The sequence below is a fragment of the Elgaria multicarinata genome, chromosome 11 (assembly GCF_023053635.1).
Source record: "Elgaria multicarinata webbii isolate HBS135686 ecotype San Diego chromosome 11, rElgMul1.1.pri, whole genome shotgun sequence".
In the NCBI taxonomy this organism is placed as follows: domain Eukaryota; kingdom Metazoa; phylum Chordata; class Lepidosauria; order Squamata; family Anguidae; genus Elgaria; species Elgaria multicarinata.
In genome coordinates this window covers 19,901,880-19,923,362 of record NC_086181.1, presented here as the reverse complement: position 1 = coordinate 19,923,362, position 21,483 = coordinate 19,901,880, and the positions used below count along the sequence as shown (strand labels likewise).

Sequence of the window (21,483 nt, the reverse complement as noted above, 5' to 3'; positions counted from 1 at the left end):
AAGGTCTATCTGCAGATCTTCAGGTCAGTATAGGTTCTTACAGGTCAATTAGTCCTTATCCTGGGTGAAGGTAATTTAGCCACATCACTTTTCCAGCCACAACTGAGAACCTAGACATCCTGATCCAGCTTGATTTTGATTCATGGGGCATCTCTTGAAACTTTTCTGAGGTTACAATATTAGGGAGAATAGCACCCAGTTTGAAGGGTTGTGCTAAGGATCCCTGTGCTAATGTATTTGAAGAGTTCTGAACACTTTACATGTTTGTTATTGCTATTGTGTTGTTGTTGTTTGTTTGTTTGTTGATGAACTCTTTCTTGTCTTACAGCTTTCTGTATGAGAATGCAAGGAAACATCCTGAATTTTCTTTGCAGTTAATGCTGAGAATTGGTGATAAGTATGAGGATTTGTTGGAAAAGTGTTGCAAATCTGAGACTCCTGGGGAATGCTTCACACAATGGGTGTGTTATGTTTTATCCTCATAACATGAATGTGCATGTTGTTATTGTTGTTGTTTTTTCATAGTCATAGAGCAGATTGTGAATGATATGTATCAGAGCAGAACTAGATTGTATAGGTAAACAAAGCAGAATGGAAGAAGCAGATCTATCTCAAACTGCAGCCTCAAGTCTGGTTCTAACCACTGCATTTATAATGCCTAGCTCAACATGTGTGTTTTGGCATACTTATTCTGAGCACTTTCACACTCTCACCCATGGTAGGCAATGGTGTGGTGTCAGTGGTGGAGAAATGATTAGTGCTATGAGCTTAAGGAAACGTGTATCAAGATAAATTGCATACATTGGAGTCAGGAATGGGTAGACATTCCACATGGTACATATTTTCATAGGTACTTCCAAAAATTGGAAATTTGTCATAATCCTGAGAATGAAAAAGAAAAGAAAAAGAATTGAATGTGGGGAAACTTAAACTGAGAAGAGGTATACTTCCAGAGTGAAAGCTTTGAAGGATTAGCTCTTAAAAACTGAACTTGAATTTTAAGAATTGGGTGGCCTTGATTTCTTTGAAAGAAAGAAATGAATAAAATTGGACTGGCTCATCTTAAGAGATAGATAATGAATGAGAGACTAGCTCTGGTGCTGTTGAAAATAGTTAAAATCTTTAATAACTCTTATCCGTATGCAAAATGCTTGATGTTTCTGATTAATTGTTCCTCAGGAGCTACAATTAATGAAATTAATACAATTAATACATGGAATACAACACCTTTATCAATCCAAACTTTTAAACAGTGCTTTGTTGCTTATATAATCAAGATTTGATTTTGATTTTGATTTTTGGAATTTGCAGCAAATGGTTTTTGTTTGGTTATTAAACTTTATCTACAGAAGTTATCGTATGGAAATTCTTACAAGGTGTAAATTGTGAAGCCTCCCAGAGGATTATTCTGTTTAAGTATATATACACAGCAATTTCTACTGGCCTATGCTGGAAATGTGTTCCACAAACTACGTATCAAACACATTATTTGGTTCATAGGAATGTGGCATCTGTCACTACTCCGCAGTTGCTGTCGTTCATGGACAAGAGGACATACAGTAGCTGTCTCTGCCCCAATATGTGAATCATGAGTTCTTGACAAGCCAGTAAAACTCTCCTTGGTGTCATGCATTCCCCAAGAGTCCTCATCATCAGAGGACAAAGGGGAAGAGCAAGCTCTGATAGACCCTGGGGAAGGGACTACCTGCCAATGTGAACAGGAGTCCTTACTTTCAGAGACATTTCAAGTTGTATTCACATGCATTGTTGTATTACACGGTTTTATATTATGTCAGATACCTGTAAACCTGTTTGAATAGAGGTGAGAAGATGATAAAAGAAATGTGTATATAAACCATGCATGGATTATTCCAATCAACAGCAGTGGATACTGGTGTTGTCTCTGAACATATTTCCTGCTATCCAATTTGCTCTCTCAGCATTCAGTCACAGAATATTTACATTTAATGTGTAATTAAATTTATTTAATTTCTAATATCTAGGAAAGCACATCTAATTCTTTATTCATAGTATTTATTTATAGTATTTGTTTATTTTGGGCACATGTGTTTAGAAAGGAAAAAAAAGTCCATGGCTGGCTGAAAAAAGTTGAGTGCTGGAGTATATATTATTTCCGTCTAACCATACATAGGGGTGCTATAGTATTGGTCAACCGTTTACTCCTTCAAATGATTTCACCCCATCAAATTGCCTCACACACTTTGGGAAATGATGTTCCAGAACCTCATCTTGAGCTGTCTTTAAAGCTATTGGCTTTCTCCAGCCTCCTTTAACACCACTTTCATTTGTACTTAAATGGTATGTGTGACGTTGTAAGTACAGTTCAGGACTCGCCTAAAGGCTGTCTGCATTTCTTCTTGTAGCTGCACTCATCTCAATGTAGATATTTAACAGCAAGTCCACTTTTTCTTCTTATTCCAGGAAGAAGAATTTAAAAAACAAATTAACAACACCCTGGAAAGGGTAAACAACGATTGCGAATTCCACAAGACTCTGGGAGACCACCTCTTCCAAAAAGAGTATGCTATTTTTCTTTACTATGTTGCAAATAATGTCCAGATGCTCAATGAACTACTCTAGTTTAGTTAAAGACTTAAGTAGCTGTGTTGATCTGATGGGAAACAAAATTAAAAGTAGGGTGGGGAGGAAGGAATCTGTCAATTTCAGTTTCTCTTATTTTCACATTCTTTCAAACTCATGAAAAACATTGGGGATGTGTATTCAGTAGGGGTGTGCTCCACTCTGTTATGGATCCCCGGATCTGAAGCAGAGCGGGCCGATCCGGACCTCCGAAGCCCAGTTCCGGATTGGATTGGGGGAGGTCCGGATCAGCCCAAAGCAGTTCAGACCAGTCCGAAGCTTCGGAGCCAGGTAAGTGGGGAGGGGGCTTACCTGGCTCCACCGCCGCAGTCTGTGTGGCAATGGCAGTGGAGCCAGGTAAGTAGGGAAGGGGGAGGGGGCTTACCTGGGGGGAGGTGGGCTTACCTGACTCCGACGTCCGCCGCAGTCCATGCAGCAGCAGATGGCAGAGCTAGGTAAGGGGGGAAAGGGCTTATTCGGCCCCCATTTTATCCCCCTTTCCCCTCTTACCTGCTTCCGCTGTCTACCACGGAGGCAAGTAAATGGGGAAGAGGGGGCAAAATGGATGCCAAATATCAATCCTGACCTCTGGATCTTGCTGTGGATCCAGTTCCAGAGCAGATCAGGAGAGGTCCAGATCGACTCAAACTGGTTCAGGCCTGATCCGGAAGGTCCGGATCAGGACCCAAAGCAATTTGGGGGCCCTGTGCACAACCCTGGTATTCATAAAGCTCATGTGAAAATTCATATACATTTTTCAGAGCATTTGTCCGAAGACATGTATTTTGTCCAATATACGCAATTTTGAACATAATTCCTCCAAAATACTGAATTGCATGGTGGTGGTGAGATCACTAATGCATGCATTTTTGTATCCACATTTCATAAGTATATGCATTTTTGTGGGGATTTCTGTGGATAACTTCACTGAAAAAAGTCATAGAAAGGTGAATAATTGAGTTTTGGCTGGCATATAAGTTTGAAAATGCAAAATTAGATAGGATTGCATTAAACATGCAAACTGAATAAATTTCTGCCCTTTCCTTAGTAATACTTTTATCATTAAACAAAAACCCTACAGTTTACAAAACAATGTTAAGGCTCTAGAGCTTTCAACCAAGCACCAATAAGCATGGTAATTGGGACTTAAGGCTCATAAGCCTTAACGCAGCATCCTCCTGAAGGAAGCAGAAAATGCCAGAGAAATTCTCATTCTCCCAAAGCAGATAAACAATGAGGACAGGATGGAGAATATGTAGAAGTGACTGTAGGCTTGTGGAAAACCTATGACAAACAACTTAGGGCCACCTACTTCTCTTTTTTGTTTAGAGCAGCCCTTCTCCAACCTGGTGCCCCTCAAAAGTGTTGCACTACAACTCCCCTCGTTGCAAGTCAGTATGTCTCATGTTTGGGAATGCTGGGACTTGTAATCTCAAACATCTGGAGGGCAGCAGGTCATGATATGTAATGTTATAATGTTTTTATTATAGGGCTGCATTGAGCAGGGGGTTGGACTCAATGGCCTTATAAACCCCTTCCAACTCTACTATTTTATGATTCTATGAAAATTTCTCTGAAGGCTTTTTCTGATAAATTTTTGAACAATTATTTTCAATCTCCTCCTAAATTGTTGGAGGATTTCAGACTTCTCTAGGAAAGTATGGTGCAAAATGATCTCCAAAGTTACACTGTCCATTGTAGGATGGGGAATTTTGGGTGCAACTCTGGATCTTGTGTGTGTGTGTGTGTGTGTGTAATTAAAAAGTGGGCTTGGCCTCTAATCCAAATAGTTCTCCTGCCTTAGCTTATTAATAAATTTCATCCAACAGCATGAATGAACAGTTGCACGAAACATTACGTGAGCTGAGATGTTTCAGAGTGGAGTTTTCTGAGAAAATTATTAGAGGAATTCACCTGCTCACAAGATTAGTCATTAAATTCCCCCCTCCTCATTTTTATCATCCACAAATTGTATTATTATTTTCACTCAGACCTACTTTACCTGCTCCAACAAAAATACCATGATATAGTAAGCAAGCTTTCAAATTTTCCAGAACCCTTCTTCAGGTTGCATCATCATTATCATCATCATCATCTCAAGAAACAATAAACCATGTAACAGGAGGATGTAAAATTCTGGCAGGAATGGACTATACAGACAGACACAATACAGATGTAAAAATAATTCACCAACAACTGGCCATCAAATTCAACCTTATCAAAACACCTACACCATACTATACATACCCACCTGAAACAATCTTGGAAAATGCAGATCATAAAATGTACTGGGACAGAACAATTCATACTGACAAAACAATACCTTGCAACTGACCAGACATAATTGTAATAGACAAAAAAGAAAAACACAAATACCTCATCAATATAGCAATACTGAATGACAAAAATGTTGTTGAAAAGAAAGAGAAAAAGAGAGAAAAATATACACCACTGGCCATAGAAGTCAAAGAACTATGGTAGCAGGAAAAGGTCACAATTATTTATCAGTCACCAGCGTCACATTAAAAAAAAAAAAACACTACACAGAAAACCTTCAGGAATTGGGCCTACCAAAATACATCCACACTAACATCCAGAAAGCAGTCATAATTAAAACATGCTCAATTGTCAGAAAATTCCTGAATCTGTAAAAGACAGCATGACTTGGCAAAGCCTGTCATGTTTGTCTAGAAAAACTGCCATGAGCAAGAAAGAGATAATATGAGAAGGAGGAGGAGGGGGAGGATGTGGTGGGCAGACAGAAGGAAGAAGCTGGGATGATGTTGGATCCAAAAGTATTACAGTTTGGCAGACTCAGGGTACACTGAAAATTACTGGGACAAAGAAACAACAATTGCTGTTTGCCTATATCTCAGGCACAATCTGAGGCATGTTGAGACAGAAAACAAGCCTACAACTCCCAGCATTCCTCAATCAGCATAATGGGAACTGTAGGGCTTTTCTCAGACTAAATATGCATAGGATTGCATCCTGACTTATTTAGAACTGCCTCCACCACCCAGTGTCAGCTATGATATATGAAGTTCCACCAACTGCATCACAAACTCATGAGAATGAGGGAAGTGTGTGCTTGCATAGGCAGTGACATTAGAGTTTAGGGGATGAGAAAAGATCTTGGATAGAAATGGACCAATTCCCATAGTCCTTCCAGAGTGTATCTCAAAGAGCAGTCCCAGCACAATCTCTCTTGCCACCTGAAGCAGAACACACACTCTTTCAACTTGCACCCCTCCCTCCTGCTGCCACAACATGCCACTCCCTCCTCTTACTGCTGCTATCCACCCTTACCTTTTCAGCCATGCTGGGGCTCTTGTGAGATCTTGTGAGTGGCTGTATGGCTCTTGCAGGATCTCAACAGAGCCTCATGAGATGAAGCCAAAGATCTCACCAGTTACTGGTGATCTCACAATGTCTTGCAAGGACATGATCATTATCTCAGTCTTGAGTCCTGCAGCAACAGAAGCTGCTCCTCATCAGCCTTTCTCTCATTGTGGGAGATGCCACAGTGGGAGAGAGGCTGATGAGACTCTCCAAAACTCCTGCTGGTGGTAGTGATGGTGGGATCTCTTGGCAGGGGTGTGGGTGGGAGTGGTACAACTCACCACTCCTCTGGGTCCAGCTCCTCATGCAGGTTCCTCACCCTGCTTCATAGGTGGGTCAGCCTTGTAGAAGAGGCCTTACTTTTTTCTGAATTTCTCTCAATTCAGCTCCCCATTCATAGAAGCCAATGCCATTCTTGACAGACTTCTTGAGCACTACTGGAAATCCACCCCAGTTGAGGATTAAACCCATATCTTCTCTGACTGCAATCTATTGTGTTCTCCTTGTTGCAGGCTCATTCTCATCTTCACCAAGAAAGCACCCCAGCTATTATTTGAAGAACTGAACAAGTTCATCAAGAAACTCACAGAAATTACTACCAAATGCTGTGGTCAAGATGACACCCATAGACTGAGATGTGTTGAGAGAAATGTGAGTATTTTCTCCTTCAGGTTTACTTCTCCATCCTTTACCCATATTTCTTTATTTTAACATTTTTGCCGCGGTTTGACCATACATCACCTAAGCTCACAAAAATGAAAACAATGGGCATTTAAAAAAGAAAGAAAAAGTATCAATAATCCAAATTAGAATACAATAACATAAGATAAGGTAACTTCAATATAATAGTGTCACAATAACAGCAATTGGTCCAGGAGAAAACCAGTCGTTATAAAAGATACTTTGAAGAAAATGCTCTTTGCATGGTATCACAGGATGTAAACGGAAGTGTACATAGAAGGCTTCTTAAGGGAGGGGAGTTCCAAAACCTAGATGCCGCCACTGAGAAGGCCCTGTCCCATCTATTTACTAACCTCACCTCAGATAATGGAGGGAGACAAAGCAGAGCAAAGCAGAAGATCTCAGCAGTCAAGTAGAATCATATAATGAAATCCATGTGTGGCTTTAACCAAGACTTCAAAATAATAGCAAACATGTTGAATTAAGCAGAGAGAAAACAAACTAAGGTTAAAGGAAGACCAGCAAAGATCCACAGTGACACAACCTGCCCCATAGAACACATTGGAATAATCTAATCTGGATGTGCCCAAACAATGCATGATTTCTCCAGATGGGGCCACAGCTGACCCACTAGCCAAAATAGGGCAAAAGCAGTCATGGTCTCTCTGACAAATCAGCCAGCAAAGGTAGGATCCCCAAATTGTGGATCTGATCATTCAGAGGAAGTTTTACACTAATTCCTGGATGGGTTTTAACACTTATCTGAGGTTATGGAAGTTTATGTGTGTGTTCATGAAGTGTGCTCATTCTTGAATTGAATGTCTGGATGTCTATTGGACTTTTCCTTTCTTTTTAATTAGATGATTTAGATTGTGACGATTGCTTGTCTCTTCATTGTACTACCTTTTTATTCATTGGCACTGCAGTTTTATAACACTGAAATAAACTAAGCACATGACACCCATTTCGTGAGGGGGTGTCATAAATAAAAAGAATGTATTTAAATAAAAAGAATGATTCGAAATGTTATGCATTAGAATAGTGATATTTCATGTAGCGGACAGGTAATTTATTCTCTCTCTCTCTCTCTCTGTTTCTCTAGACAGGTCTAGCGCTAGGAGCTTTTTGTCAACAACATGAAGAAGGTCCCATAAGCAAACGTATTAGCCGATGCTGTGGTGACTCCTTTGCTTTTGCTCGGGACTGCATTATGGGCTTAGGAGTGGATGAAGAATATGTCCCTGCCCCGTTCGATCCTGAATTGTTCACATTCCATGCAGATTTGTGCCCAATAAACCCAGACGATCTGAAGGAAGAGGAGAAAAGGTAAGAAACCAAACGCCCACAGCTGAAGATTTGGCTGGTTATTTCAAGTCAACCTTTGCATGAAGTTTAGCCTTCCTCATCTCTGTAGCTGCTGACCACATAAACCTGCTCTTTCCATGCACTCTTATGCTTAGTTTCCTGCCCATCTTTCACTCAGCCACAAATTACCTTATTTAGCTTCCCCTGGCCTGCTGTCTCCTTAGTTCTCTGACCCCTTCTTTCCCGGGTGCCTGCTTCTTCTCTATCATTGCAACATTTATTTATTTATTTATTTATTTATTTATTTATTTATTTATTTATGCATTTTTATCCCGCCATTCAGCCAAAAAAGGCTCTCGTGGTGGCTTACAAAAATATTTCTCGACAGTCCCTGCCTACAGGCTTACAATCTAAAAAACACGACACAAAAGGAAAGGGGACGGGGAGGGAGGAGGGGGGAAAGCAAAGCAAATTCAGACACTACATTCTTAGTTACAAAGTTCAGCAGTGACAATTGACAGTTGGCAGCAGGAGGGAGGGGGCTCTCAGCTGGAGCTGGACCCAGGCACGATGGAGAGGTGCCTGGCTGCTGCTTCCTCCCTCACTGGTGGCATCTGTAGAGACAGTTGGCAGCAGCAGGGAGGGGGCTCTCTCATTTGCATGTTCTCTTTGCCCCCTCTTTCTCACTTCCTTTAGCCTTCCTTTAGCCTCCATTCCTCTTCCTGACAAAAAAACATACATTGCATTTCCCTTAGTGATTTTGGCTCTGTTTTATTTTCCTCTCAATCTTTACAATTTTTTAATTGGCTTGTAACTGGAAGTCAACATTGCATGGTAGTAATACCTGATAGCAATTTTCAGTACAGCAACCCCTTAGTGAAGTCGATAAGGATGTGTCGGCTCTTGTTTTCAATGGAATTAGGAAGGTACATAACAATAAGGGCTGTGCTCCCCTCTGATTTGGATCACGAATCCGGAGCGGAGTGACCCGATCCACCTCTGCCAAAGGTAGATCTGAATCGGGTTGGGGGAGCTGCAGATCGAGATGAAACAGTTCACCTCCATCCGGAGCTCCGAACGCAGGTAAGTGGGGGGGAGGGGGCTCACCTGGCGCCGCTGGCACTGCAGTCCGTGCAGCGACGGTGGCAGAGCCAGGTAAGGGGGGTGGGGGAGAGAGGCTTACCTGTGTCTGGCGCAGTCCAGCGCCAGCTTCACACCACCGGTGGAGCACAGCCCTAATCAGTTGAAGCCGGTGTCAGACCATGATGGAGGCAGGTAAGTGGGGGGGGGAGGGCGGCTTACCTGGCTCCGCCACCACTGCAGTCCATGCAGCGATGGCAGTGGAGCCAGGTAAGGGGGGAGAGGAGCTTATTCGTCCCCTATTTTGTCCCCCTTCCCCACTTACCTGCCTCCGCCATCTGCCGTGGAGGCAAGTAAGTAGGGAAGGGGGGGCAAAATCTCAATCTGCCCCTCCGGATATCACTCCGTGGTATGGAGCAGAGGAGGGTCAGATTGACCCGAAGTGGTTTGGCCCCGATCCGAAAGTTCCGTACCGGGCCATGAAGTGGTTCGGGGTGGTGGTCCATGCACAGCCCTAATAATGATGTATGCTATGCCTAACTGTTGTTCTCATTACAGGCTGCTTTACAACTTGGTGAGACACAAACCCACCATCACAAGTAAACAATTTGACCCTATAGCCACAGATTTCATTGACCTGTCGACAAAATGCTGCAAAGCTGACAACCGTGATGAATGCTTTACAACAGAGGTATACTTTAGAGAGAGACAAGCATCCGGGGTGTGTGTTTTCCTTACCTGGCAGGCTGACAAGGCCAAGGCCAGAGGTTTGGGGGTTGTGATTACAGCCCAACCCTGGCCTCCTTCTCAGTGACAGATGTGTGGGTGCCTTGAGTATGTTCTTCAAATAAGAAGATGGAGATGATTTGTTTGTGTTTGAACTCCATGCTCTAGAAATGTTGAATTACAATTGTTTGGGTTATCTTTGGAAGTGCTGCTGTTATTTTCGTTGTTGTTAGAATGGTGGTGGGGTGGAGGTTGAGTGTGAACTTTCTTTACAGTAGAAAAATAAAGACCTCTAGAACTAGCATTACTACTGGAATGATTGAATTATTCAGCTGGGTGGAGATCTTTTGGGAGGTCTTTACCAAGTTATGTCTCAGGACATGTCCCTTTTCTTTCAGGGTTCAAAATTCGTTGAAAGGATTCGAACGGCAGTTTGAGAGAACTAACCATCTCAGGTGAGCTGATATGGAAATATGATTTGTGTTACAAGGGCCAGATCTATACCTTTGTGTCAAATCATTACAAATGTGGGATACAGAGCAGGAAATAACAATATAAATGTGGTATATAGAATGTGGATTGTGCCCCAACACTTATCAGTGCACTTCAATCCTGCTATAAAATGGTAGTGTGGATCTAGCACAGTTTTTGGTGATTTAATGAAGATGATGCCAAAGCAGGGCATTCCAAGTCACCTCCTCTGAGCAGGCCAGTGGGTTGGGGAACACATTACTCATGGATCATTCTTTCTGCCTACACCACAAGCGGAAATGAAGTCTTATACGTTTTATAGGGAATATCTTCATCTCCTCCTCTATGGCCCCTTTCTCAGTAATGGAAAACATTAACTTGGTATATGGGATTTTTGTTTCAGGTTTAAAACTAACAAAAAGACTGTGTTGAGCAAGGGCTTGGACTAGATTACCTTCCAGGCTTTTTCCAACTCATGGTACTGGTTTCCATTCAGGGACTTACAAGGCTGGCAGAACACATTGGATGGGAGGTGACATGGACTGAAGGGACAGAAAAATGTTTGCATTTTATAGGGACCCCAAGTCTCTCTCAAATTAGTTTCCCCAGGCCTCATCTACACCGAGCAGGATATTGCACTATGAAAGTGGTATGAATGTGTTATATAAAAGGCAGGAGCCCCACTACTGCTTTATAGTGGTATTGAAGTGCACTGACAACTGTTGGGGCCCATTGACATATACCATATACCACTTTCATACCACTTTCATAGTATTATATCCTGCTTGGTGTGGTGCCTGCCTTTTATATACCACTTTCATACTGCTTTCATAGTGCAATACCCTGCTTGGTGTAGATGAGGCCCCAGTCTCAGCCCTAGGAAGAATTCTACACAACAAATAATTCAAGAACCATTTCACATGTTATGCACTGGCAAATCCAAGGTTGAATCCAGATGTACCTTCAAAGGGAGCCATGGACAAGCCAGGCTTCCAGCAAGTGTATGTGCAGAATATACAGTAGATGTCAGCAAACACAAAGTTGTTACCATCTATAACTCATTATTTGCATTTTTCAATGTACGTGAGTAGACTGTATAATCCACACCCATATTTCACACAATTTGTATGAGGAGAATTTTGAGGGTGGGTGGGTATTTCAGTTATTATTTTCTGAGGGAGTGATATATTTTACACAGTTCAAGGCAGTAATGGTTATAGCAGCATGTGACTATCTTTGGGGCCTCTACAAGCAACAATGGTAGCAAAACCAACTCATGGTGGTGGCAGAAAGAATGAAAAGAAAAGAAGACACCACGGCAGCCACTAAGCTGTAATTGCCTCAAAATTGCCTCACATTTCTCTTACCCCGTACTGATGCAAACATTGTATGTTCTCAAGTGGAAACATCTGGCTCATCCTTATTTAAAAACTCATATTAAATCATTCACTATTGGAAAATGGTTGCATCAACACATAGAAGTATAAAAGGTGTCACTTCTTGAATGTTTTATAGGTTTCCCTTATTCACATGTTTAATTATGCTAGTGATTATCTCTTTTTGTTTCATTCTAGTTCAGCAATGGAAGAATGCTGGAGATAAAGCCCAAATATGGCCCAGTACCCTTGTCTGAGTGCTTTTAAATGTCAGCTTTCTGACTTCAAGAAAAAAGTATACAATTCTTCCATAATTTTCATCTCTCAGGATGATCTGACCATTGTGAACAAATAAAGTCTGTAAAAAAAATCCTGTTGGAGTAAAATGATTCACTTAATTAAAGTTAAACATGGTGTGATGTGGTGTGATAGGAGTGTGTTATGTGTGGTTGGTGAAATTCTGGGCACAATCAGTAATCACTGCAGCCAGAAGATTACCAGTAGCTGTTGATGGTTCCTTCACATACCCTTTCTTTCTCCATCCCAGGCCATAGCTAGACCTAAGGTTTATCTCGGGATCATCCTGTTCATCTAGGTGACACACAGGGGATTCAGTGCTCAGGCAGGGGCGAACCCTGGATGATCCCAGGATAAACCTTAGGTCTAGCTGTGGCCTCAGTCTTCCTCCCTAGAGGTCCATACTTTCCACCTCTCCCTCACCAGAGTTTTGGTCCAGGTAAGGGCAGAGTGGGGCAAAAGGCTTTGTTGAAGCTAGAACATACATGTCAGTGTATACTGCAAGTGATTTCCAGAGGAAAGAGCTACAGTGTTCACTCCCTACATTGCCTTCTTTTCATCTTCTCCTACACTTCTCAGGCTATGTGGATGTGGCACCTAAGAGTGAGGCACTGAAATCTGTCCTCCACCTTCTAAGTAAGTGCTTGCTAAGGAGAAAAGGAAGCAGACCAGGTGTCACCCTACCAGCCATATGATTGCCCCCTACACTTATAGCTTCATCCCGTGTACCTGTTTCCCTCGAATTATTCCAATAGCATTAAGCTGTCGTTGTTGTTGTTGTTAGCTAAATCACACCCTGCTCCTAAGATCCTTTGCATACCAGGGTTTAAGGGGGGGAAATGTAAAAACACACACATAAGAAATCACCAGATGACTCAATCCAATTCAAATTTGGTATACTGAAAGCCCTTCTTAATATATATTACTGTGCCGATTTTGATGTCTTTATCTTTGAAACTTACGTAGATGTAAGCATTTGTTTAATTTGAAGTTTAAAAATCATCCTTCTGCGCCCCCAGTGGCCGCTCAGAGAAGGACAAGGAAATATGTTAAAATTAGCCTTGGGATTGTGGGGAAGTAAGAAGAGTCGTTCCTTCAAAGATTCTATTTTCGGCGCTTCTTTTACAGAAGCAGCAGATTCCCAGCAGGGCAGATCGGAGTGCTTCACAGTAAAAGTACATTATAAGGTAGAAAACTTCCAATTCGCCAGATATACTCCTTATCTGAACCAAAACTCGCTGCCTTATGAGAGTTCATTGACAAGAACCCCAGCAGATTTTGGGGGGACATCACATATCCTCAGCTGGAATCCAGATGGATCATGCTAAGGTGGAGACAATACTCTCTTGGCAGGCACCTCAGGGAACCAAAGATATTCAATGCCTCCTGGGCTTTGCAAACTATTATCAGAAATTTATTCCTGGTTTTGCAAAAAGATTACAACTTCCCTCTTCAATCTCTTACAATCCCAGATACTGTTCTAGTGGGGTGCAGAGGCACAATAGGCGTTGAATGGCTTAAGAAGGCTTTCACCTCAGAACCTATCCTCCAATATCCAGACCCCACACTCCTTTTGTGGAAGAAGCTGATGTCTCCAATGTAGCCTTAGGGGCAGTGATACTTCAACCCTCCAGACATAACCAAACCTGTCTGCCTCGCACCTATTATTCCTGCAAGCTCAACTCGTCTGAACTGATTGATACCATTTGGGACAAAGAGCTGCTGGCTATTAAGGTAGCATTTGAAACTTGGCAACATCTGTTGGAACACACAGCACACCCAGTCCAGATGCACACGGACCACAGGAACCTAGAATACCTTCAGACTGCCCATAAACTAAACCAAAGGCAGATTCGGTGGTCTCTCTTCTTTTCCAGATTCAATTTCATAGTGACCTCCATCCCTAGCACTCAAAAATGGCAAGCAGATGCCCTGTCCCATAAGCCAGAGAACTCCCTGGCAAAAGAAGAAGATCCAGTGTCCATAGTCTTATGGCTGGAAAAATTTGCAGCCACCCAGATCCCGCTATCTATGGAAGAATGGGTCTGTGTTCAGCAACAGCAAGATCAATATGCACAGGCCCACATCCATGAATGTGAAGACCCAGGTACCTCTGGAAATTCTCTCTTTTCAGTCCAAAATGGACTCTTGTACCATAGGGGACACCTTTATATCCCACCAGGGTCCCTTCAAGTTGAAGTATTTCAGCTTTGCTGTTACAGGCCAAAGAAGCATACAAACACTTCACAGGCAAATGATGGCAATCAGGCCCATCATTGGCTGTGGGAGAGCAGGTATGGATATCTAGCCAGCATCTCCCTATACGCTGGCCCATCCACAAGCTGGATGCCAGATTCATTGGTCCATTCTCCATAGTGGCCCAGATCAACCCAGTTGCCTATTGCCTCCAGTTACCCTCATTTCCACATGTCCACCCAGCTTTTCATCACTCTCTTCTGGTCCCTGACTTACCAGAACATGCATTTCAGAATCACAAACCACCACCTCCTGTTCTTGTACACATACACTCTGTATATGTAAAGGCACCACATTTCATCAGGACTGACTGCAGTGAGCTCACCTACTCACCGATCCTGATGGAGAAGATGAATAAGAAGTGGCTCATATTCTGGATTCTAGACACTACAAGGCTGTCTCCAATATTTATTTGATTTTGAACAGCTATGGACTGGAAAATAGTTCATGGAAACATGCTCCAGATGTTCATGCTCCTGAACTTCTGTGTAGATTTTACCACCGGCAGGCAGGTTCATCGTGGTGCTCCCCATGCTGGGAAATGCTGTACCTATTGAATTTTGGTTGGTGCAGAAGGGTGAGCGTTTTGTTTCAGTTCATTTTTGACAAGGAATTACATTCTTTAGTTCAGGAGAAAATGAAGTTTGTAGGCATCTTTATCTTAATGCCATGCTCCAGCTGCTAACTGCCCAAGCCAAATACCAGGGGTCATGGAGTGCTCAGCTCAGCAGTCACTGTCACTTCCTTTCTCCTCTGTTGTGGGGTGGTAGCTTCACATCAATCAGAAGAGGATGTGACCCACTAGCAGCATTCAGTGGCCTGGCTGAAATGGTGCTGCCGGCCTGGCCATGGAGTGCCCCGTCAGGTAGCTGTGGACAGTAAGATGACTCCAATGGTGGGGCAATGATGCTTCAGAGCTCAGCATGGTGCATGCTTGGCTAGGGTGACCATATGAAAAGGAGGACAGGACCCCTGTATCTTTAACAGTTGCATTGAAAAGGGAATTTCAGCAGGTGTCGTTTGTATATATGGAGAACCTGGTGAAATTCCCTCTTCATCACAACAGTTAAAGCTGCAGGTGCCCTGCCCTCTTTTAAATCTGGTCACTCTAGTATTGCTCCTGAACCTTTAACTGCTGTGATAAAGAGGGAATTTCACCAGGTTCCCCATATTTACAAATGACACCTGCTGAAATTCCCTTTTCAATACAATTGTTAAAGATACAGGATCCCTGTCCTCCTTTTCATACGGTCACCCTATGCTTGGCCATGGAGCCAGACCACTGCTAACAGTGGGAGACTTAGCAGATTGAAGATTTCCCCCAACTGTATAACTCTTGAAGTTACTAAGACAATGTAAATATATTTTAAAACCTAAGTATTATTAAACCAATGAAAGCATTCCACACAATAAGTCTTAAGATATAAATGGTTAATAAAGAAAAATAAATACAAAAGAACATCAGATGCAGAAGTAAAATGTGAACCATGCAATAATTAGAAAGAAAATGTATGTGTACACTATGCAAAATATACAACAGTTTAACTGTCACTATGGTCTATTAAAAGCACACACACACACACAAAATGTTAGTAGGCCCAAGTAGGTCCAACAGCAGAAGATTCCATCTGCTTTCACCGCAAGATGCTTGAATTAGGGTGACAATATGGAAAGGAGGACGGGGCTCCTGTATCTTTAACAGTTGACTAGAAAAGGGAATTCCAGCATGTGTCATTTGTATGCATGCAGCACCTGGCGAAATTCTCTCTTCATCAGTTAAAGCTACGGGAGCCTTGCCTGCTTGACCAGATACAAAAGAGGGCAGGGTTCCTGCAGCTTTAACTGTTGTGATGAAGAGGGAATTTCACCAGGTGCTGCATGCATACAAACGAGCCCTGCTGAAATTCCATTTTCTGTACAACTGTTAAAGATGCAGGAGCCCTGTCCTCCTCGTCATATGGTCACCCTAGTTTTACAGCACTCTCATTACTGGCCACTCACAGATGTTTGTGGGTCCTTTTGATTATGCCATCTGCCTCCCCCATGTCTCCCACTCCTTCTGCTCTTTTTCCCACCAAAAAATAAGACCTGGAAGATCTGTTTGTTTTTTACCATAATGATACCTGCCACCATTTCCTGTGTGCAGGAGAAGCAGCATGGTAAAAATGTGCACTGAAAGGGCCACATGGTCATTGCTTGCTTCCTCTTTCTTCCCCTTGTGAAGAAAGAGGAAGCTGTTCATCCCTATTGTGGGACAAGAGCACAAGGCAAAGCAACATTAGGAAAATGCGGTATCCTCCCCCCCCCCATCCAATGAGGCTCTTAGAGACAAGATGCATCCACCATCACCCCTCAGAAATGTAATATTTGCACCTAGCTCTAACTGATACACCTCTCCACATCGTTCTGAAATGTAGGTTAGATAGGGTGACCATATTTGGGAAACCAAAAAAGAGGACACCTTGTGTGTGGGGGGGGAAGCAGCTTTCTGAGTCCTGCAGAAAGTACGTTATTCCCCCACCACCTTAAAGAACCCAATTGGAGTGGAGGAGGGGAAAGGATTTCATTCTGCACCACCACCATCCACTCCAATTGGGGCCTTTTCTATAATGTCCATGAATGACCCACTTTCCCCTTTAAGACCTCAATTGGAGCTCAGGGTGGGGGGAATGATGTGCCTCAAGAAAGCATGTCATTCCCTCCTGCCATGCTAATGGCAGCCTTAAAGGGGAAAGTGTGTCATTCCAGGACATTATTGAAAATTATAGAAAATCCCCCCTGACACCACGGAAAGAACAAAAACCAGGACAAATCCGGGGAAATCTTGACAGTTGGTCACCCTAAGGTTAGAGGATGTATTAAACATGCTTAATCGTTTCATATATGATCTGCATGCAATTGCCACGAAACTGTTTGTGCAGACTGTTAAGGTCTCTGTTGGTTTCCCAACGTTATTTTATGAAACATTACATGAGAGAACAAGATATGTGTATTTTAGCATTTCCCCCACACACACTCCAAGCATAATAAAGTTTTAAAATATTGCTTCTCTGCCTTGTTTACTTTATGCCCAATAGTGCAGAATCATTTGCTTAGGCCAGATCTACAGCTTGTGTCAAATCATTATGAATGTAGAATAAAAAAGCAGGAAATAACACTATGAAAATGGTATATGGAATGTGGATTGCGACCCAACAGTTATCAGTGTACTTCAATACAACTCTAAAGCAGTAGTGCAGAATTAGTTTAAGTCACTTCCCCAGGGCTAGGGTCATTCTCATGTGAACTAAAGTCTTTTACTGGAAAACTGAGCAATAGAAACTCTGTGCCTTACAGTAGACCAGCCTTCCTCAACCTGGGGCGCTCCAGATGTGTTGGACTACAACTCCCAGAATGCCCCAGCCAGCTGGCTGGGGCATTCTGGGAGATGCAGTCCAACACATCTGGAGTGCCCCAGGTTGAGGAAGGCTGCAGTAGAACCGCTGGTGGTGGACTTTGTAGACATTCCATCTGAGAGAGATTTCAGGTCCAATTAAATATATGAACAGCCCAACACTCTCCAGAAATGAAGCATAATTCTAGGTTCATTTTCTCATTTCAAGTGAATAAGATTTGTACCTGGCATTTGGGTTGGATATAGTCATATGTCTCTGACTAATGCAAATAAAATAAATAAATACACAATTAACTTCTTTTGGACCTAATTCCAAACCTTGAATCACTTTTGGGGGGAAAGGAGATAGTGCAACTAAATAACCATATCCTTCCAAATTTGCACTTCTCTGAATTTTTCATTTTTAAAAATTTATTTAAAAATATTTTTAGGCAGCATACAGGATAAAAACAACAACACAAAAATACAAAAATATAAATAGTCATTAGGCAATAAAATATACAATAAAATACTTTAAAACACTATAGAAACATGTATTGTAATACTAATGAAACCTGCAGCCCATAGATTGTGAAAAGGTCAGCAAATCCTGAAGACCTGCAATGAAAGGACCTGGCTAATGAACCCCTGGTGGAAACACATTAATGAGGTGCAAGGCCACTATGGAAAAGGCCCTCTCAAATGAAGTTAACCAGTCAAAAAACACATACAGAAATGTATAGATTCATGGTGAGTGCACATAAAATGCATGTACTGGTGAAAATAACACTCAGAAATGCCTTATATTAGGAAAATTGCTGGTAAAAAAAATATTTTGGTTGAATTGAATTGAAGCTTGGACAAATGAAAAACTGAGAGGAAACAAAATTGACAGATTTGTCCATCCCTACTCCTGGCACCTATTGTCCATCCCTACTCCTGATTTGTCCACCCTTACTCTTGTTCCCTATCTATCCATCCCTACTCCTGACTCCCTATGGTACCATTTCTATGAAGCCAATATACATGCACACAGGATTCTCTAAGTACTGCCTAGTCCATTTTTAAAATCTTTCTTTTTCTACAGTACCAGATTGCACATGCAGGTACATATGTATTTCCCTAGATGTATGCTTGGTGCCAATCCATGTTTGAATATGTGGCAGCTGGAACACCAGCAAATGTGAAATCTGAGTAATAACAAGAGTGGATGAGAGAACACAGGCTTATGACTTACTAAGCTGAACACAGCCTACTTACCATGTATTTCAATCTGCCAGACTGAAATACCCTCTGTTTTCTTAAGGAATCCTCATCTGTTTTAACTTGACTTTTTCCATGGAATCTGCCTTTCCATTTTGCCTAGTTCCATATGGGAAACCGAAGCAAATGTGGCAACTTTGCTTCCTTTCCCCAATAAAATTTCCTTGAGTCCATATTTGACTTCATACACTCATCCATTTTTCTTATCTTTTTTTGCATTATTATTTGGATTACACTTTCTGAAAGTGTAAATCTGGATGGACATTTTTGCTGGATATGGGTACATTTTCCCACAGGGTTCAGGGGATGCTTATCATGTTTTGAATACCACTATAAAGCAGTAGTGTGGCTCCTGCCTTTTATATACTACTTTCATACTGCTTTCATAGTGGAATATCCTTCTTGGTGTAGATGAGCCCTCAGTCTTGATCCAGCACATGGTTTTGGATTTTGTGCTGTGTTCACTTTTTATGCTTACTTAATAAAATAGAATAGTTTGAGGTTCATTTTTAGAAATTCTACTAGGTATAAGATCAATACAAATTGAAATGTACAATTTGTTGGCTCCAGACATAGTCATACTTAGAGAAGACCTACTGAAATCAATGGGACTTAAAGAAACCATGTTTCCCGTTGATTTCAGTGGGTCTACTCTAAGATTTACTAAATCCGGATCCAACCCTAAGTTTGGAGCTGATATATGGGCATACAAAATTTCACTTGGATAAAGGAGCACAACTCCGAGCCCTTGGTTTCATACCTCCTAGTTTTCTGCTCATTTTTACTCTGCAGTCCAGAGAATATGCCTTTTGATTAATTTCTTCATGGAGCTCTTGATTTCTTTATTCCTCATTGTGTAGATCACTGGATTTAATAAGGGGAAGATCACAGTATGGAAGACAGCCACCATCTTGTCCATGGGTAAGGGCCCTGAGGGATATATGTAGAGGTAGATGGCTGGAGCGCACATTACAAAGATGACAATAATGTGGGTGACACAGGTGGATGAGGCTTTGCTCCTCCCTTGTGTGGTACTAGTTTTCAGTTTGAGCAAAAGGGTTGTATATGAGGCAACCAATAGTACAAAGGAGGCCAATATAACAAGACCATTGTTGATGAAAGTCAGGACTTGCACCCTGTATGTATCAGTGCAGGCCAGTCTGATGACCTGTTGGACATCACAGAAGAAATTGTCCAGGATATTGGGGCCACAAAAGGGGAGGCGATGAGTCAAAATGACGAGGATGATAGCATGAACAAATCCTCCAAGCCATGAAGCCCCCAACAAAGTGCAACACACACCTCTGCTCACAAGATATAGGTACTGTAATGGTCTACATATGGCCACATATCTGTCATAGGCCATGGCCATCAGCAAGAATATCTCAGCTGCTCCCAAGAAATGCAAGAAAAAGAGCTGGCACATGCATCCACCATAAGAGATAGTTTTATGCTGACTTAGGAAATCAGCTAGCATCTTTGGTGGGGTGACAGAGCAGTAGCAAATATCAAGGAAGGCTAGGTTGGCTAGGAAAAAGTACATCGGGGAAGCCAAATGGTGATCCATCCAAATTGTAACAATGATAAGGATGTTCCCAGGCAGGATGAATGAATAGAAGAGTATAAACAAGAAGAAGAGGGCAAGCTGGACTTCTTTGACCTGAGAAAGTCCTAGTAGGAGAAATCCTGATACTTCTGAATTGTTCCTCTGCTCCATGTCTATTATGTATACTATACACTACCAAAACAAACAAGAAAAGAGAATATGCTTTAAAAAATCATTAACAAAAGAACAGAGAATATATTTATTACAATTTACAATATATTTATTCATGCCTACTGAAAGCTATGTCCTATTGAGTTCAGTAGAGCTTACTCTCAGGTAAATGGGTATAGGCTTGTAGTGAAAATCAAGGGCCATTTCTACACCTGCCTTTTTTCCAGGGATCATCATGGGATCATCCCTGTGCATGCAAATGACACACAGGGGATCCCGGGAGCAGGCAGGGATGATCCCTCCATTTTCCTGGGAAAATCCATAGGTGTAGAAAGGGCCAAGTTTACCTTAAGTCTTACACAAAATGGGATTCTGGTGAATTTGCCCCATAACATTCTTGCATATCCTTCTTTTATCTTTCTTTTATTATCATTGATAGCCCCTCTCATTTGAGGAATTTGATGGTTTATCAATGATTGGCCTAGTTGCTTTTACCCTTCAAATCTAATATGCATTGCCGTTTTTAAAGACGTATGTTTCACTAAAGTACTCCTTTGATAAAGAAAAGCAGTGTTACATTCAGCAGAAATTGATGGGGTTAGATGTAGATGCTGTATAGAATCTAAGATCCAAGACAGAGATTTCCATATGTAGTTAAGCTGTACCCATATAATTGCAGCCACATTGAACACTTTATAGGGAAAGAAGAGGCATAACTTTAAATGTCACTATTAGAGGTGCTAGTTGAGTTACAAAACATTTCTTCACATAGTTTCAGAGAATAAACAACAGTAAAACATTTCTTCTGCTTTATAATAAATTGAGAAATACGTGCTTCATCTTACTAAACTAGGGTGACCATATGAAAAAGAGGACAGGGCTCCTGTATCTTTAACAGTTGTATTGAAAAGGAAATTTCAGCGGGTTTCATTTGTATATATGGGGAACCTGGGGAAATTTCCTCTTCATCACAACAGTTAAAGCTGCAGGTGCCC

At 41.8% G+C, this 21,483-nt stretch overlaps 2 protein-coding genes across 3 annotated transcripts in view; one reads left to right on the top strand and one right to left on the bottom strand.

Annotated features, from left to right (window-relative positions):
* LOC134406535 (albumin-like) overlaps positions 1 to 11,864 on the top strand; it is a 38,980-nt gene extending 27,116 nt beyond the window's left edge. The window contains exons 9-15 of one of the 2 annotated variants that reach the window (XM_063138009.1): positions 329 to 461; positions 2,443 to 2,540; positions 6,456 to 6,594; positions 7,727 to 7,950; positions 9,568 to 9,700; positions 10,134 to 10,190; positions 11,786 to 11,864. In XM_063138009.1, the coding sequence (XP_062994079.1) occupies positions 329 to 461; positions 2,443 to 2,540; positions 6,456 to 6,594; positions 7,727 to 7,950; positions 9,568 to 9,700; positions 10,134 to 10,172 (766 nt within the window). In that variant the 3' untranslated portion in view covers positions 10,173 to 10,190; positions 11,786 to 11,864. Of the gene's footprint in view, positions 1 to 328; positions 462 to 2,442; positions 2,541 to 6,455; positions 6,595 to 7,726; positions 7,951 to 9,567; positions 9,701 to 10,133; positions 10,191 to 11,780 lie in introns of both variants that reach the window. The other variant, XM_063138008.1, reaches the window with a different exon arrangement.
* A 7,688-nt stretch (positions 11,865 to 19,552) lies between these two features.
* Positions 19,553 to 20,488, bottom strand: LOC134406093 (olfactory receptor 4M1-like). Its single transcript, XM_063137353.1, has one exon. It carries the CDS (start codon positions 20,486 to 20,488, stop codon positions 19,553 to 19,555), a length of 936 nt encoding a protein of 311 aa, XP_062993423.1.
* Positions 20,489 to 21,483: the final 995 nt, after the last annotated feature.

Coding starts and splice junctions, on each gene's coding strand:
- LOC134406093 (XM_063137353.1), bottom strand. CDS start 20,488: ATGGAGCAGAGGAACAATTCAGAAGTATCAGGATTTCTCCTACTAGGA.